Source organism: Puma concolor, chromosome A1, assembly GCF_028749965.1.
Source record: "Puma concolor isolate L17-30 chromosome A1, mPumCon1.1.hap2, whole genome shotgun sequence".
Classification (NCBI taxonomy): Eukaryota; Metazoa; Chordata; class Mammalia; order Carnivora; family Felidae; genus Puma; species Puma concolor.
In genome coordinates this window covers 237,923,545-237,941,985 of record NC_141667.1, presented here as the reverse complement: position 1 = coordinate 237,941,985, position 18,441 = coordinate 237,923,545, and the positions used below count along the sequence as shown (strand labels likewise).

Here is an 18,441-nt window from a genome sequence, read left to right as displayed (position 1 = left end):
GATTTTCCATAAGCACCGAGCAGTCTTTCAATTCTTCATTTTTACAGACTGCTGCCTGCTTGTAATGATCATTTAGAAAAAAGCCCCACTTTCCCCAGGGAATGAAGACGTCGTCCCAAGTGTCTTGACTTGGAGCATGGATAGAATGGCCCCAAGTCCCAATTTCTAGTGGCCCATCCTGTCAGATAAACTGGTCCCAGGCTGCGATTTGGGAAATAGCGTGGCTTGAATGTGCACTGGACTTCCATCCTTTTGCTCCTTTATCAGTTGCTCTCAAACTCATGGAAAAGTATACGAGGGGCGCCTGGGTGGCTCAAGTCGGTCAAGCGTCCGACCTCGGCTCAGGTCATGATCTCAGGGTTCGTGAGTTGGAGCCCCGTGCCGGGCTCTCTGCCGTCAGCGTGGACCGTGCTTCAGATCCTCTGTCTCCCTGTCTCTGCCCCTCCCCTGCTCGCACTTTCTCTCTCAAAATAAACAAATAAACTTAAAAAAAAAAAAAAGTATATGGAGTTAACTGAGGGCTATGTAATACTTGCAGAATATTAGAGGCTCGGGACCGTGTAAAATGATTTCAGTCAACCACTGCTGTACCCATAGGAGACTGGAGCACAGAAGAGCTGAATGACGTACCCACTGCAGGTTCCTTGGCCAAGGCTGGAACGACAGCCCGTACGTCTCGATTCTTCGTCTTGGGCTTTTTCCGCTATAATCACGCTGCCCCCCTCCTTAGGTCATAGACTCCTCAACGTTCTTTTAGACACAAGCCGTGGTAACAATGGCACTAACAACAAAAGACCTGCGTCGCACTGGCTGAAACCGAGAATCCGGTGGCTCACGCAACAACCTAGTCCAGAGGTATCTCTGCCTTCAGGGACAGCTGGCTTTAGGGGTCTTAACAATGTCATCAGAACTGGCTCATCTCCAGCCCTGTTTGGCTTTGTTTTCAGGCTCTACAGATGAACTAAATGGCTGCCAAGTAAAGTCCTGACGTCACCTGAAGATCTTGCCCTTCCCCACCCCCCCAACAGGCCTTCCAAAGTTGCAGATTGCATGCCATTGGGTCTGATGGGATCGGGCACCATTTTGGAAATAGTCACCGTGGCCCGAAGGTACTATTCTTACTAAATAGGCCTGAATCCCATGTCTACCCAGAGTGTAGAGTCTACACCCTTTGAAAGACTTGTCTGAGGGTACACATCAGGACCAGACAAGAGGGAGGCAGAGGTGCCCATCTGAACAAGAATAGCCACTGTGGCCTAAAACGCAAGTTTCTCCTTACCTCGTTTTCTTAGTAAATTCACCTGCATCCTCCGCTTTCCACTGTAGCTGTTTAGCGTCTCTGTCCAGGAACCTTTTCCTTTTGCATAGCTCCTTTAAAGTTTTTATAAGGTAATGGGGCGCCTGGGTGGCTTCGTTGGTTAAGCGTCCAATTTCGGCTCGGGTCATGATCTCACGGTTTGTGAGTTCGAGCCACGCATCGGGCTCTGTGCTGACAGCTCCGAGCCTGGAGCCTGCTTCGGATTCTGTGTCTCCCTCTGTCTCTGCCCCTCCCCCACTCATGCTCTGTGTCTCTCAAAAATAAATGTTAAAACAATTTTATAAGGTAAATAGTGAAAAAAATCAAAAGGAATTCACCCTGCTGTGTTTTGAACTTGTTTGAGACCTGTGATCTCTTTTTTTCTCCCTTTTGGAATGGGACTGTCTATCCTGTGCCTTTCCCACCATTGTATTTTGGAAGCAAATGATGTGTCTGGTTTCACAGGTTCACAGAGGCAGAGGGATTTTGCCCCAGGATGATCCACGCATTAGCTCTTACTTATAACTGACTTAAAGGAGTAAGATGATGCGATTGGGGACTTTGAGCTGGCGATTTTTAGATGAGATTTAGAGTTAGCATGGATGCTGACACTGTTAAGACTTTGGGGGATGTTGGGATGCGGTGAGTGTATTTGGCATTGGGGAAGGTCAGGAATTTTGGAGGACCAGAGCAGCCTATAATACGTTGGATCGTGTCTCCCAAACAGATACGCTGAAGTCCTAACCCTTGGTATCTGTGAACGTGACCTTACTTGGAAACAGGGTCTCTGTGGGTGTACTCAGGTTAAGAGGAGGTCATATTAGATTAGGGTGGCCCCTAATCCAAATGACTGGTGTCCTTATCAGAAAAGGGAGGTTTGCGCACAGGCAGACATAGAGGAAGGCCGGCCAGGTGAGGATGGGGGCAGAGCTTGGAGGCTTCCACAAGTCGGGGAAAGTCTGGGTCTGCCAGAAGCTGGAAGGAGCCAGGTAGAACCTTCCTCAGGGGCTTCAGGGATACTGGCTCTGCTGATACCTTGATTTAGACTCCTAGCCTCCAGCATCGTGAGACAGTTACTTTCTGTGGTTTTCAGCTCCCCCGTTTGTGGTGCGTTGTGACAATAATCCCAGGAAACCAGTACAAATTCGAGCCTGGCAACTGGTTTCATAAACAACTATTTGTTGACCTAAATGGCGATTAAAACCCAAGCTACCAAATGAGCAAAGTGTTCCACAGCTTTCTGGAATGACCCGTCACCAGCTTACGCCCTGTGTTAGCTACGACATGGAATGACTGCTTGGACGCTTCCCGGTGTCCCCAGAAATTCAGATGAGGGGTAAGTCCTGATGCGGCTCCTTCAAGAACTAACTCGCGTTATCAGAACACTGGTCCCATGAGAAACACGCGTGCAAAGGATTCTCCAGATAAGGGGAACGATGAAAACTCATAAATGAATTATAATAGATGATGCAGGCATCTTTTGAAGATTTTATTCTTAAGTAATCCCTACACCCAACACGGGGCTTGAACTCACAACCCCAAGATCGAGAGCTGCAAGGCCCCCCCCCCAGCTGAGCCAGCCGGGCGCCCCGACACGAGCACCTGGGTGCCGCTCTGTGATGATTACAGTAATGAGGGTGCTTCGTAGAGTAGAATCATCGGACAGCATTTTCACGAAGCCGTCTCCAATGGGTGGTGAGCAGAGTCTAACCGCCTCCCCGTCACTGGCTGAACAGAAGGAAGCCCGTGAAAGTTGTGTCATCGTCCTCATCCGCAAACAAGCCGTTAAACCTCTCCCCTCCTGCCACCTGCATCCACACCTCGTCCCCCAGCTTCAGGGGCAGCACGATGCCTCCGGACGCCTGGTCCTCCGAGCTCATGTAGCCGTCCTTGGTGTGCAGGATTTTTACCCCATTTTTGACCAAAGCTACCTGAACGTTCCTGGAGAAGACAGTGATGTGGTAGGTGAAGTAATAGACCCCGGCAACGTGGCAAGTGAATTTCCCTGTGGCTACATCGTAGTGATTGAATTCGTTGTACAGGATCTTATCAAATTTAATGGGCGCATCTGAAGCCGGAAACTTGCTCAGTACCGTGAGGCCCACCGTGAAAGCGCTTTTGGGCAAGACGGGAGTCTCGCCGATTTTCCCTTTTTCGCCTCGGTCCCCTTTCCAGCCTCTCATCCCCCGGACTCCCGGCTCCCCCTGGGGCCCGAGGGGCCCAGCATCTCCTTTGGGGCCAGGCTTTCCGACGGGGCCCATGGGGCCAGGTAGACCAGTTGGCCCCGAAGGCCCAGTGTGGCCCTGTAGCCCCTGAGGACCAGTGGGCCCCACGTCGCCTTTCTCCCCCTTTGGCCCTTGAGGGCCAGTCTCCCCCTGGAGGCCTTTCTCTCCCATGGGACCAACAAATCCCTTGGGCCCGTGTTTTCCTGGGGGTCCCTGGGAGCCTTGATCGCCTTTGATGCCTTTGGCTTCGACTTTTCCGTCTGCTCCTAGGCGGAGAAAGAGAGAATAAAGGAAAAGATGACTTGCGACACGTCACCTTGCAAAGCCAGCTTTGGCTTTTCTCGAGCACACGGAGGAGATAAAGCAGTGCAAGTACAGTAGATGCTCCGGGTCCGAACGTTACTTTACTCCTAAAGCGCGTGCGTGGCATCCACACCCGCTCACACGCGCGTGCGTGCACACAAAACCCCTTCGTACTCCTGTCCGCTATGGTGGCGTCGGGGTCCACGTTAGAAGTTCCAGCTCCTTACCCGCCACAGAGTCGACTCTGGCCACTACACGTGGCCGACCCTTGGGCACAGGTCTTCGGAAAGGCAGACGAACTCAAGCTGCCTCCAGTGACCCGCCACTCAGCTCTCGTTCTGTGACATCTTCTAAAAAAACCCCTCACGGGACCGAACAGGCCCCTCAGGGCCCCCCGGCTCCTCCAGCCCGACTGGAGAGCCGTGGTGAGGAGCACGGGTTCTGGAGCCAAATGCCAAGACTCCTTCCTGTCTCCTCCACGCAGGCACAGCGGGACAAGCCAGTCAGCCACCTATACCTCTGATGCCTCATCCGTAAAACTGAGACAATAATACCACCTCATTTATAGGCTGTTGTATCGAGTCGATATGTGGAAATCGGGGCACCTGGGTGGCTCAGTCGGTGAAGCGTTAGACTCCTGGTTTTGGCTCAGGCGATGATCTCACGGCTCAGGAGTTCGAGCCCCGCACTAGGCTGTGCGCTGACAGTGCGGGGGCCCGCTTGGATTCTTGCACTCTCCCTCTCTCTTTGCCCCTTGTGCACGCGTGCTCTCTCTCCCTCTCTTTCTCTCAAAATAAATAAACTTAAAGATACGTGAAAAGATGGGGCGCCTGGGTGGCTCAGTCGGTTGAGCGTCCGACTTCGGCTCAGGTCACGATCTCACAGTCCGTGAGTTCGAGCCCGCGTCGGGCTCTGTGCTGACAGCTCAGAGCCTGGAGCCTGCTTTGGATTCTGTCTCCCTCTCTCTCTGCCCCTCCCCACCTCATGCTCTGTCTCTCTCTGTCTCAGAAATAAACATTAAAAAAAAATTGTATTTTAAATAAAAAAAAAAAAAAAAGATACGTGAAAAGCACTCAGAGCAACCTGGCACAAAGTGTTTGCCCTTGAGACCATTCTCTCTCCCCCCATCAGTCACAACTGGCAGAGCCCTCTTCACCCTCCCAGGCCCAATTCCAGTGCCACCTTCTCATGCACTGTTGCCAGAAGCCCGGAGTCAAACTTTAGTGTCATTCCCCAGCGTCCACCCACTAAAACAGGCTTCAGCAAACTACGGCCCGTGAGCCAAATCCAGCCTCACGCCTGTTTTTATCCGGCCCACAGGCAACGAATGGTTTGCATTTTTAAGTGGTCACAAATAAAATTCTGCCCTAGAAATAATGCTTAAAAATTATGTAAAATCCAGCTTTTAGTTTTCATGGAGTTTCGCCGGAACACAGCCCCACTTACGTCGCATCTATGGCTGCTTTTCGCTACGGCTGTGACCATATGGCCCGGGAAGCTGAAATTATTCACTATCTGACCCTTGACAGAAAAAGAATCATGAACTTCTAGAGATCAAGGGCCGTGCTGTCCTTATTGCTGGATCATCCTCAGAGGCTACAACGGCTACTTGTCCTTGGTGAGCGCCAAATGCCTAAGTCACTGACGGCTCAGAATTAGAGGGTGGTGAAACGGAACACGATTTCTGACCTCGTTCTCCTTTCTCTCCATTCATTCCATCTTTCCCTGGACCACCAGGATGTCCTGGTTCTCCTAGGTGAAAGAGAAGGAAATAGACAAGGGTTAGAATCCTAATTCCGCGTTTCCTGAACATCGGTCTCAATCGGGGGTATAGACCGAAGAGTCCTGGGAGTGTGCCCCCACCCCAGCCATGCACACACTGTCTTTGGCAGAAGTGCCGGTGGAGAGAGGCAGATGTGAGTCGTGTAAAAGAAGTGAATTATGAAATGAATTGAGTGGACGTCCCAAGCACCCAGCTCCAGGAAGACAAGACAGGAAGGTAATATGTGCACAGATGATCACAATTACGTTTTCCCCTCGTGAATTGAACTTGGGTAGCGACTGACTGTTGGAGGCACTGGGTGCCTCACTTCCGCTCTTTTTCTATCTTGTGTAGAGTGGGGTGGAAGGTTCACTAGCCTCCCGTGAAAACACAGATGACTGTGGTTACCTGGCGCTATTGGGGACGGAAGAAAGGGTTCTGGAAGGATCTCTCCAGCACCTTAGAGTGGTGGTAGATGTCACCCATTAAGGTGGCATGGCCGGCCCCACTGGGAACATCAGGGGAGTGAGGTTTTGCCGACCACACATGAATTTTGAGCTCAGAACAGGCAACCCTGAGCTCCAACTTCCCATGTTGTAAGTCAACATCTCTGGTATCAAAGGCGGTTCTTGCTGTAAGGAAGGACAGTAGGAGCAAAAGTTGAAGGAATCACGAAGACACGAGTGTATCCCGTGTATGTGTATGCACACACACAGCACACACACTGTGGTCCCAGTGGGAGGGGAAGGTAGAGGAACGGAGTTCATCAAGGTTGAGGTTTGGCCATTTACTTGCACTGGGCTGTTGACTGCCCAGAAATGAGACTGGTCCAATGCCAAGAAGGGACATGGGCTCTACTAGAGATGTCACCCATCGGAGACCCCGCAGAGCCCGTCTGCAGGGCAGTGGCAGGAGAGATGGCAGGTGGCCCTCTGCTTCATCCAGCCCACCCAACAGATCCCCTGGATTAGCAAATGCCGTGAGCACAGAAACACCTAAAAACACCAAGACTTTCATTCAGCTCTACAGCTGACTCCCCATACGAAGTAATTTGTTCTAATATTCATTTCTCCAAAACTTAACAAAGGCTTTTTAAAAACCCATATTCCAGGGGCGCCCGGGTGGCTCAGTCGGTTAAGCGACCCACTCTCGATTTCAGCTCAGGTCACGATCGTGAGATCGAGCCACCCACCCATGCCAGCACGGAGCCTGCTTGGGATTCTCTCGCCCTCTCTCTCTGCCCCTCCCCCCACCCTCTAAAATACAACAATCGTTGAAAAAATCCATATTCCAACAGCATTTGCTGGCAAAGCACCTTTTAGTTCATCCTGAAGTTACTTTCTGTGTATCATTTCAACCGTTTTTAAAATAGCCAGAGGAATATCTAATCTTCTGACAGGATTCTGAAATAGCAAGAGGGAGGAAAAATGACCGTGGTTTGTGCTCAGGTTCCCCACAGAGTCCTGAAATGTCTAATTTAATTGGGGTGTTTCTATCAATGACTGATATCTCATGGTACAGTTTATAATTGGGATGAGATTCATTCTAATGAATGTAAATGTATATCCCTATGTCCCAAGTCTTAAAAATCTCTAGGTTTTTGTCAGACATCTTGTCAGATGTCTGACTAGTCCATCATTGTTTTCTCCCACTCACACGCACTGGAAAAGGTCACGCTAAGAAGAGAAATGACAGCGCTATTTTTGTGTGATTCTTGAACGTCTGCCTCATCAAGTCGACCTTCAATCTTCGATTTCTTTGCAGAAGTATTTCGGACGCCCACCCGTTCGTGAGAGTTCGACAGTACAATTTGAAAGTCCCTCGGGCTGGGCACACGTAACCACAACACGCCACAGTACACGGACGGACGATGAACGTGTGAGGGCTCTCGCTCCTCCCACAGCACATGCTTCCGGCTTCACGTGACCTGTCCAAAGGGACCACGCAAAGCCACCCAAGTCAATTCATATAGGAAATATTTTCAAAGCTCAATTTTTTTCATCAAAATTTACCTTTTATTTTTTTAATTTTGTTTAGTGTTTTATATTTGAGAAAGAGAGAGAGACTGAGCGTGAGCAGGGGAAGGGCAGAGAGAGACGGAGACACAGAATCCGAAGCAGGCTCCAGGCTCCGAGCTGTCAGCACAGAGCCCGACGCGGGGCTTGAACCCACAAACCGTGAGATCATGACCTGAGCCCAAGTCGGACGCTCAACTGACTGAGCCACCCAGGCGCCCTCTAAATTTATCTTTTAGAATGTCAATCGGAGTTTTGATGTTTTCCCCCTGTACCCAGATAGACCAATCCGCTTACGTTTCAGGTATGTGACCCTACGGTCAGACCCAGGCTCAAGAACCAAGCCTGTCAGTTGGTGTCATGGAATCCACTCACGTATCCTGGCTTTTGCAGATCTCCTTCCCAGAGGCTGCATCCTGACCCCAGATCCCCAGACCCTGGGGCAGGTCCCAACACCTGAGTCCCGCCGTGTGGCTTCAGTGGCCATCTGCTGTGGTATTCTCTGTCACGCCACGTCACCTGCCTCACCGTGTGGCAAGGCCCTAGCTCTCCCGTGCAGCGCAGCCAGGTGCTCTCTGCTAAATATTTAGCGATCAGATTTCTCTATATGCTCCAAGGGCCAAAGACCCACCATACCTGCCATCTGAGGCAGAAAGATCTACACCATGTGCTTCTGAAGACGGCCTGTAGTATCAGAGGTGATGGCCCAAAAGCAGTTGTCCCCACTAGATGAGAACGTCCGGTGGAGGGGGGAGCCGTGTTGGTCTTGTCCTGCATGGTACCCCAGAATCTGGCCTGGAGCGGGCTCTCGGTCACTGCTTTCTGAGCAAGGGGTGCATGAATGAAGGAGGGGGAGCGGGCAGGTGATGACTACACTGGTGATGAATGAATGAATGAATGAATGAATGAATAAGAGGAACGGACGGGTACATGGAAGGGTAGCTGGAGGCCACCAAATGGTGAGTACCTGCCTCTCCCTTGTCGCCCTTTGCTCCGTCTCGTCCATCTCTCCCGGGCAAACCATTGTGACCGGGATTCCCAGGGATGCCAGGGTGCCCCTGCCTGCACGTGTCCTGTGCGTTCACGTTTCCCATGCAGATCCCGCCGGCGAGCAGAAGCAACCAGGTCCTCATGTTTCAGATGATGGAGCTGAGCTGAGAGAAGGAAACACAGACCAGAAGGAAAGGCCTTTGTTTCTGGGGCCACAGACACAGCCTCTGCTCCTTGCCGTGGGGCACGGGCCCACTCCCGATCGACCTCGGACAGGATGGCCAAGACCGGTAAGGGCAGAAGCCGCTAGCGGACGAAGCTTCTCACATGGCCTCAGAAGGCCATCGTTCTTGAAAGGAACTCACGTGACTGGGACCACTCTGAATGGCGAATGGTCAAGGGGAAAGCCGAGTTCCAAGTCAAATACTCGCATTTACCATTCCGCTCCACTTGGGGCAAACCGCTTTTTGGAGCCAGAGAAGGGAATGATACTCGCTTCTCGGCGCTGCTGTAACAACCAAGGTTGACTACAAAGTGCATGAAAAGCACATGTTCAACAGTAAAGCAAACACAGAATTAGCATTTGATCCGGCAACCCCAGTTCGGGGTGGACACACACAAGAGCTCGAAGCAGAGACTCCGACATACTTGGACACGCATGTTCACACCAGCTTTAGTCACAGGAGCCCGAAGGTGGGAACAACCCACACGGCCGCCGACATGTGAATGAACAAGATGTGTTTACACACACGATGGGATGCTCCTCAGCCTTGAAAAGGAGGGACATTCTGACGCATATACTACAACACGGACGAACCTTAAAGACATTGTGCGACGTGAAATAAGCCGGACGGGACCAATACTCTCCGATTCCACTCGTATGAGGGCCCTAGAGTAGTCGAATTCACAGGGACACAAAGCAGAAGAGTGGGAGCCAACGGCTGGGGGAAGGGGAGGGGAAGCTAACGGGGACAGAGTTTCGGGTTGGGAAGATGGAAAAGCTCTGAAAGCGGACCGCTGAGACAGTCGAACAACGTGAACGTACTTCATGCCACTGAACTGGACGCTTAAAAGCAGGTAAAGTGGTAAGTTTTATGCAATGTTTACTTTACAATAAAAAATAAACAGAATGAAAAACAGTAAAGCATTCCACGCTGTCCTACTGTGATGAGACCTATGCTTTGAGTTAGATTTTTGACTCTACGGGAAACCACCGTGAAGGGCACGCGCACACACACACACACACACACACACACACACACCAAGGAACAGGCAGTTTGCGAATAACACCTTCAGGCCCCACTGCGAGTTTTTGATTTGCTTTCCAACCCCATCAGGAGCGAAGGCCACGCCAGGTGGTGAGGTTTGCGATGAGATCTAAAGGAGCAGAGCAGCGAATCAGGCCAAGTGTTCTAGGCAGAGAGAACACACAGGCAAGACCCTACGGCAGTGTGCACACAGGATTCGTGGGACGCCCTTGACTACATCAGATCTCCCCGGGAAGGGGGCACCACACCGATGCCTCTCTTTCACGGCACCGTAGTACAGGGCTACCCTTACTTACGTCACCGTATGACTGAAGTCTGACTGCATTTTTCTCCTTACTGTACTCCTAGTGCTCAGTATTAAGCCTGCAGCACTGTGTTGAATAAATATGCGTTGAATGAAATGCATGTGCCATGGCAGACACTTCAGGACATAAAAATAATAATAACCTGAGAATCGTGTCACACAGAGGATGGGTTAAGACGGCAGCGGAGTAGCCTGAGCTCGCTTCATCCCTCGAACATTCGAACACAGCTAGATGAATATCAAATCATTTGAACACACGAGAAGCCGATCTGAACTGAGAGGGCCGGGCTGCACAGCTAGAGCTAGAAAAGCAACCCCAGTGTGGACGGTGGGAGCCACGGAGAGTTGACCTCGGGGGAGAAAAGAACGTGTGTGCTGTGGAGGGGAGGGAGCCCTGATCACGGAGAGAGGAGTGAGAGAGAGAGAGGGAGAGGGAGAGAGAAAGAGTGAAGGTGCACCTAAGGGATCTCAGAGGAATAAACCTTCCCCAAAACCACTGGGAAAAGAAGAGGGGCTAACCACCACAAGCTTTTACGAGCCGCAGAGCGCAAAGTCTGAAGTTACCCAGGTCAGCGCCATCACCAGCTTTGCGCCGGTGGGCCTGGCGGTGCTCCAGTGGGGAAGGAGTGTGGAGTGTGGCAGCCCGAAGCGGGCAGCATGGTCTGAGGATCTCTCAGGTTGCACAAGGAGAGACAGTTCCCTGGCTTGAAGTGCATTTGGGAGAGGTGGACTGGCCTCTCCTGGGACAGAAAGACCCCGTGGGCACCAGCCTGCCGCTCTATTCACTGGCATAAGAACAGAGATGCCAGCTGAGGGCGGCAAACCTTGGGTGCCGGGTTTTGGCTGTGCTTTAACACCAACTCCAAAAAATTGCTAGAACTAATACATGAGTTCAGCAACGTCACAGGATATAAGATCAATGTCGAGAAATCTGTTGCATTTCTATACACCAATAAAGAAGCAGAGGAAAAGAAACCGAGGCATCGATTGTGTTTATAATTGCACCAAAACTCATAAGAGACCTAGGAATAAACCTAACCAAAGATGTAAAAGATCTGTATGCTGAAAACTATAGAAAACTTATGAAGGAAATTGAAGAAGATGCAAAGAAATGGAAAAACATTCTGTGCTCATGGATTGGAAGAAAAAACATTGTTAAAATGTCAATGCTACCCAAAGCAATCTACACATTCAATGCAATCCCTATCAAAATACCACCAGCATTTTTCACAGAGCTAGAACACATAATCCTAAAATCTGTATGGAACCACAAAAGACCCCGAATTGCCAAAGCAATCCTGAAAAAGAACACCAAAGCCAGAGGCATCACAACTCCAGACTTCAAACCATATTACAAAGCTGTAGTGATCAAGCCAGTAATGGTAATGGCATGAAAGCAGACATACATCAATGGGACAGAATAAAAAGCCCAGAAATGGACTCACAACGATACGGTTAACTAATCTTTGGCAAAGCAGGAAAGAATATCCAATGGAAAAAAGACAGTCTTTTCAACAGATGGTGCTGGGAAAACGGGACAGCGACACGCAGAAGAATGAAACCGTACCACTTTCCCACACCACACACAAAAATAAATTCACAATGTACGCAAGACCTAAATGTGAGACAAGAAACCATCAAACTCCTAGAGGAGAACACAGGCAGCAACCTCTATGACCTCTTACTAGACGTGTCGCCAGAGGCAAGGGAAACAAAAGCAAACATGAACTATTGGGACTTTATCAAGACAAAAAGCTTCTGCACAGTGAAGGAAACAATCAGCAAAACTAAAAGACAGCCTACGAAACGGGAGAAGATATCTGCAAGTGACATATCAGATAAAGGGTTAGTATCCAAAATCTATAAAGAAATCATCCAACTCAACACCCAAAAAACAAATAATCTAGTGAAGAACTGGGCAGAAGACACGAATAGACATTTTTCCAAAGAAGATATTCAGATGGTAACAGACACATGAAAAGATGCTCAACATCGCTCATCGTCACATGAATACAAATCAAAATCCTGATGAGACGTCACCTCACACCTGTCAGAATGGCTAAAATTAACAACACAGGAAACAACAAATGTTGGCAAGGATGTGGAGAAGGGGTGTAACCCTCTTACACCATTGGTGGGAATACAAACTGGTGCAGCCACGCTGGAAAACAGTATGGAGTTTCCTGAAAAAGTTACAAATAGAACTACCCTACGATCCAGCAACTGGACTACTAGGTATTTACCCGAAGGATAAAAAAATACAGATTCAAGGGGGCACACGCACCCGGATGTTTATAGCAGCACTATCAACAATAGTCAAATTAATGGAAAGAACCCAAGTGTCCCTCGACTGATGAACAGGTAAAGAAGATGTGGTATAGGGGCACCTGGGTGGCTCAGTCGGTTAAGTGTCCGACTTCAGCTCAGACCATGATCGCATGGTTCGTGGGTTCAATCCCCACGCTGGGCTCAGTGCTGACGGCTCAGAGCCTGGAGCCCGCTTAGGATTCTGTGTCTCCCTCTCTCTCTGCCCCTCTCCTACTCACGTTCTGTGTCTTTCTCTCAAAAGTAAACATAAACAATTTTTTTAATTAAAAAAGATGCGAGATACACACACACACACACACACACACACACACACACACACACACACACAATGGAATATTACTCAGCCATCAAAAAATGAAATCTTGCTGTTTGCAATGACATGGATGGAGGTAGAAGATATTATGCTAAGCCAAATAAGTCAGAGAAAGATAAAAACCATACGGTTTCACTCATTGGAATTAGGAAACAAACCAGATGAACATATAGGAAGGGGGAGAAAGAAAAGAGAGGGAAGCAAACCGTAAGAGACACTTAATGATAGAGAACAAACTGAGCGTTGCTGGAGGGAGGAAGGAGGGAGATAGGCTAGGTGGGCGATGGGTATTGGGGGGCACTTGTGATGATGAGCACTGGGTGTTGTATGTAAGTGTTGAATCGCCACTATGACACCATATGTTAACTAACATAATTTAAATTAAAATCTGGAGAAGAAAATAATAACATGAGGCTAGTGAAGCAAGTCAGAACCCAGACCCTTATACAGCACTGAAGGCGACGTCCATCCGCACAACCTTTCAGATAAAGAGAAAAGACGTTCATATCTTAAACTTAGTGATCTCGTGCCGAAAATTCTTAATAATCCAACATTTGTTTGCCAAACATATTAGCCATGACATTATCTGTCATAGTGCAAAAGTGTGTACTGCATAATGTGCTTCCATCCGTGCTGCTTGGGTATAATATTATGTAGCCCCTGAAATAATTATGTAGGTCATGTAGAAATAAAATATGTGAGGGGCACCTGGGTGGCGCAGTCGGTTAAGCATCTGACTTCAGCCAGGTCACGATCTCGCGGTCCGTGAGTTCGAGCCCCGCGTCAGGCTCTGGGCTGATGGCTCAGAGCCTGGAGCCTGTTTCTGATTCTGTGTCTCCCTCTCTCTCTGCCCCTCCCCTGTTCATGTTCTGTCTCTCTCTGTTCCAAAAATAAATAAATGTTGAAAAATAAATAAATAAAAAAAAAGAAATAAAATATGTGAAAGATATATGTTGTGTTTAATTAAAAAAATTTTTTTAAATTTATTTTTCAGAGAGAGAGAGAGAGAGAGAGAGAGAGAGAGAGAGCACGCGCGCGAGCATGAGCAGGGCAGGGGCAGAGAGGGAGGGAGACACAGAGTCTGAAGCTGGCTCCAGGCTCCGAGCTGTCAGCACAGAGCCCGACGCGGGGCTCGAACTCACAAAATGCGAGATTGTGACCTGAGCTGAAGTCGGATACTTAACCGACTGAGCCACCCAGGCACCCTGATGTTGAATTTTTAAAAAGTAGAATAAAATGGCATGTGCATTATGAATTACATAGGTACCCATGTAATTCTATATGCATATCGACAAAAACTAGGACCAAATATATCCAAATGAATATGGCTGCTTTAGAATAGCAGGGTTATGAGGGTTTTTCCTTTTTAAAAAATGCTTTTTTACAGTGTCTATTAAAATATTTCTAGATAAATAGTAAAACCAGCTAGACTTGTCTAGGATTATATCGCCATCTTATGGAAACTTCTAAATATCACAGCGTCCAGTTTGATGGCAAAGTATTTTTAGACAAGAAAATACAGATGTTTCCTTTTGAAGTCACAAACTTACACCATTTCAGGAAATTGAATTGTTTTCTTAGAGCCAAATTCCATAAATAACCTACACCATCCTCTCTTGTTTAACTCAGAAGTGACTGGTCATAGTTGAATGGAAATGGCACAGACCAACCTCTGCTAAAGGGTCTATATTTTTCCTTTTAAATTTTTTCAAAATGTATTACAATTATTTCAATAATAAAAAGATCTCAAGATCATAAAGGTATCAAATTGGGTTAAACTCCATTTTGTCCTCCAGCTAGGGAAGAGCTAACATCTATCCTTCCGTAATTTTTTTTTTAATGTTTATTTATTTTCGAGAGAGACAGAGCTCGAGTGGGGGAGGGGCAGAGAGGGGGGAGACACAGAACCCGAAGCAGGCTCCAGGTTCCGAGCTGTCAGCACAGAGCCCGACGCGGGGCTCGAACTCACAAGCCATGAGATCATGACCTGAGCCGAAATCGGACGCTTAACCGACTGGGCCACCCAGGCCCCCCTGTCATTTATTTCTCTGGTTTTGAGCACTTGCTTAGACCTCAAGCCTAGCACACAGACAACCTTCAACAGATGACTGTGAATAACCAAATATGCTCTGCTCCCAAATAAGCAGGGAAATAAGCTATGGCACTATCTTTAATACGAAAATTGAGAAGAGGGACGTGAGGGTTTGCACAAGGAATACAGTAGACGTTATATTAATACGTCATTTGTAAAAATAAAAAGTTGTGTTTGTGCTTCTTACCAAGCCATAAATTGGAGGGGCGCCTGGGTGGCACAGTCGGTTAAGCGTCCGACTTCAGCCAGGTCACGATCTCGCGGTCCGTGAGTTCGAGCCCCGCGTCGGGCTCTGGGCTGATGGCTCGGAGCCCGGAGCCTGTTTCCGATTCTGTGTCTCCCTCTCTCTCTGCCCCTCCCCCGTTCATGCTCTGTCTCTCTCTGTCCCAAAAATGAATAAACGTTGAAAAAAAAATTAAAAAAAAAACAAAGCCATAAATTGGATCCTCAGTTTCGTTAGTTCAGCCCACAATTGATGCACTCAATTTAATTGCACTATGTGTCGTGGAATTGATGCACCTTTTAATTCCTCTACGTGTTTCTCCAGAATGCGCGAGAGCTAGGAACGCTTCTCTCCCGTCCTTCCCTCCCTCTTTCCCCTCCCTTCTCTCACCTGGATCACTGCCACCCCCACCCCATCTCCACACTGCACCTAGACTAGGGAGCACTTATTAGGCGCCACCCTAGGTTATAAGGACAGCCACTGCATCTTTCTGCTTGCTTATTTTCAGTACATCACCAACAATTATTTGTTGAATGATTTAAAAAGAGAGAGAGGGGCGCCTGGGTGGCGCAGTCGGTTAAGCGTCCGACTTCAGCCAGGTCACGATCTCGCGGTCCGTGGGTTCAAGCCCCGCGTCGGGCTCTGGGCTGATGGCTCAGAGCCTGGAGCCTGTTTCCGATTCTGTGTCTCCCTCTCTCTCTGCCCCTCCCCCGTTCATGCTATGTCTCTCTCTGTCCCAAAAATAAAATAAACGTTGAAAAAAAATTAAAAAATAAATAAATAAAAAGAGAGAGAAAAAAAGAACTTTCGAAAGAAATATCCTGGCTCCAAATGTGTGCGACGCAGCCTTTGGGGGTGTGGCTCGGTATTAAATCTAATCCGTGTCGATGCCTTCGGTGGAGATCACTAGTTTCTCCAACCCCCCCCCCTCCTCCCCTTGCTCCCCGTAATAGAAATTTGAGGCGGCATGTGGCTGCCCGCAGTGGACATTTCCCAGCCTCCCTTGCAGAGGCCTGGAAAATACGAGGAAACTGGATTCTGGCCGGTGGGAACGAACAAGAGGGATCTGTGCAAGGACCACAGGCTTCACGGGGAGGAGGGCTCCACCCTCCCCGGGCCCCTTGCCCCTCCCTGCGGCTGGGGTGTGCGTGGGTGGGTAGGGGGGGTGGTGAGACGTCTTGGGACTCCTTGAAGGAGAGCCACACTTCGGGGATAGAAAATCTCTGGTCCCTGACGGCCACCCAGACCAGACCCGCCCCACCGGCCCATCTCTGACACGAGAGAGAAGTACATCGCAAGCCTGCTGGAGCCCCTGTTATTTGGGGTCTCCCTCCCTACTGCTAAGCCCACGTCTTGACTAACGCGAGGCACCTGCTGCCACAGGGTTGAGCATTCATCCCAGCGAGGAAGGTCGGTGGCCATGTGTCCTCAGAGTTGCTGAGCACTCGCTGGATATGCAGCCCTCCAGGCGATAGATTAAACAAGCGACCACGGTCCTGCCTGAGCCGGATCCATGTGAATCACAGGGAACAGACGCGACCCTCCCACCGAACGCCCAACCCGCGGGGCCGAGGACCCTGGGATTCTGCTGTGATCTCCTAGACCTGACACACTGCCCCGGGGGTGGGCGGTGGGCAGAGGGACACAGACCGCAAAGGACTTTGGAACTACGGTTTTTTAGACCCCCCCCCCCCCCCCCCCCCGCAACAGGTCCTGACTGGGTTTCTGGGTTGTTTCTCCTTTGCCTGACCGACACGGTGCCTTCACTACTGAACTTCTGGTTAAGGTCACTCGGTTTAATAAAAGACCTGCCAGAATCGAGCTGAGCGGCGCACAGTGGGTCTCCCAGCCTCCGAGCTTCTGCTCTGCTTCTTGCGTGTAACACGCGAGAGAAGAAACAACCCCGAACACCCCTCCCCGACTTGACACTTCATGAACCTAAAAATCAAAAGACTGTCGCTCATCGAGTACCTTTTCTTCCACATGCCCTGCACATTGTATTTCTTCTTTAACGTATGTCGAGGGGCTTGTTTTCAAGCCACGCCGTGTAAGTGATGAAGCACGGCCATCCGTATAAACATGCACACGCTCAAATTTGTGCCAAATAATCTACGAGCTCCTCTAGAAAGCTCTCGGGGAGGGTCTACTCTTACGCCTTCTCCTGTAGCTTCATCCCTCCCCCCGGCCAGTCTGCAGGGTTCTGGAAGAACCTCAAGATCTGCTTTTGTCTCCTGTTCACCTCTTCCGCAAGAATGAATTCTGAAACCAGCGTGCTCCTTTCCTACCCAAAACTCGGCAGACAGCTGCCTACCTCGCCAATAACTAAGCACGATCGTCACACACGGATTAAGAGCTGCTTTAGGACTCCCATGCCTTAAATCAAAACCAAAGCAGCGGTTTCCTAAAGCACTTACCTGAACCCCGGGGCCACGGGCTGCATGCAGGTGCTGCACAGACCAGGAATCAAGGGCTCGCTAAATAAAATCACGCCTTCCTGCCACATAATTCCCTAGTGGATGTATCTGCAAAACAGCAGGAAGGGGAGGGAACCGAGTAAGGCACAAGATGTTTTGGAAGAGCTTCAAAACTTGCAGCCAGACTGGAGTCAGGTAGCATCTTCTAGCACTATCTGTTCAGAAGACTCGGCTCTTTACCCCCCTGTCCTTTTTAATCAAGGGAGAGAAAGCGAGGTACACTTCCGAGTCTGGAAGAAGGAATCCCCACAGCCGGTGTCTTTCCTTAAAGTGACGTTTATGCCTTTGCTTCGGCCGCCTCCCCGCCGACCTTGGGCCGATTGCGGGCCAACAGGACGACAGATTACTGAGGTTCAAGATCCCTGGAAGGGACTTCATTTAACGAGATCTCTCAGACTTCTGCGTGGGTCCTGTGATTGTAGACACCGTGTGTACTTTGGTATTTAACGCGCGTTCTCTTCACACACACGCCACCTGCCACTGAAAGAGGCACGGTGCGACTATTTTTTGGACGCCACGTAATCATTAACGTTTCATTTTGCCCCATCAGAGTTCATTAACATGGATCTCTAACTGAAAAATAGCCTCAGGAGGACAAACGTACACAATGCTGTTTTTCAGAGGCTGTTGAGAACCAACTCGGACAACCTAGCTGGATGGCAGAGGCCACACAGAGAACGGGGGATGCGGGCTGGGCAAGTCCCGTCGGACAGAAGTAACACCCTCTCCACTCGCCAGGCGTCCGTTCCTCGTCTGTACCGCAGGGACAGCAACACCGGCCTCACAGGGCAGGGCGGGATTTCGTTTGGCGACCGAAGCTAATCTGCTTTCTCTTCCGTCGTCCCGT

At 49.5% G+C, this 18,441-nt stretch overlaps 1 protein-coding gene and 1 long non-coding RNA gene across 3 annotated transcripts; one reads left to right on the top strand and one right to left on the bottom strand.

The window, feature by feature from the left end:
* Positions 1-292: 292 nt before the first annotated feature.
* Positions 293-1,594, top strand: LOC147584892 (uncharacterized). The gene is made up of 2 exons (XR_015254111.1): positions 293-855; positions 948-1,594. It is a non-coding gene; the product is annotated as an uncharacterized LOC147584892 (long non-coding RNA).
* Positions 1,595-2,772: 1,178 nt separating this feature from the next.
* On the bottom strand, positions 2,773-18,081 carry C1QTNF9B (C1q and TNF related 9B). 2 transcript variants are annotated; one of them, XM_025924650.2, is made up of 4 exons: positions 17,535-18,070; positions 8,570-8,756; positions 5,515-5,577; positions 2,773-3,788 (listed from the first exon to the last, which is right to left on the bottom strand). In XM_025924650.2, the coding sequence occupies exons 2-4, from the start codon at positions 8,733-8,735 to the stop codon at positions 3,019-3,021; spliced, it is 999 nt and encodes a 332-aa protein (XP_025780435.2). In that variant the 5' UTR covers positions 8,736-8,756; positions 17,535-18,070; the 3' UTR covers positions 2,773-3,018. The 2 variants fall into 2 exon arrangements, with proteins under 2 accessions (XP_025780435.2, XP_086571279.1); XM_086715153.1 differs by lacking the exon at positions 8,570-8,756 and having other exon boundaries at positions 17,535-18,081.
* Between the last annotated feature and the right edge of the window lie 360 nt (positions 18,082-18,441).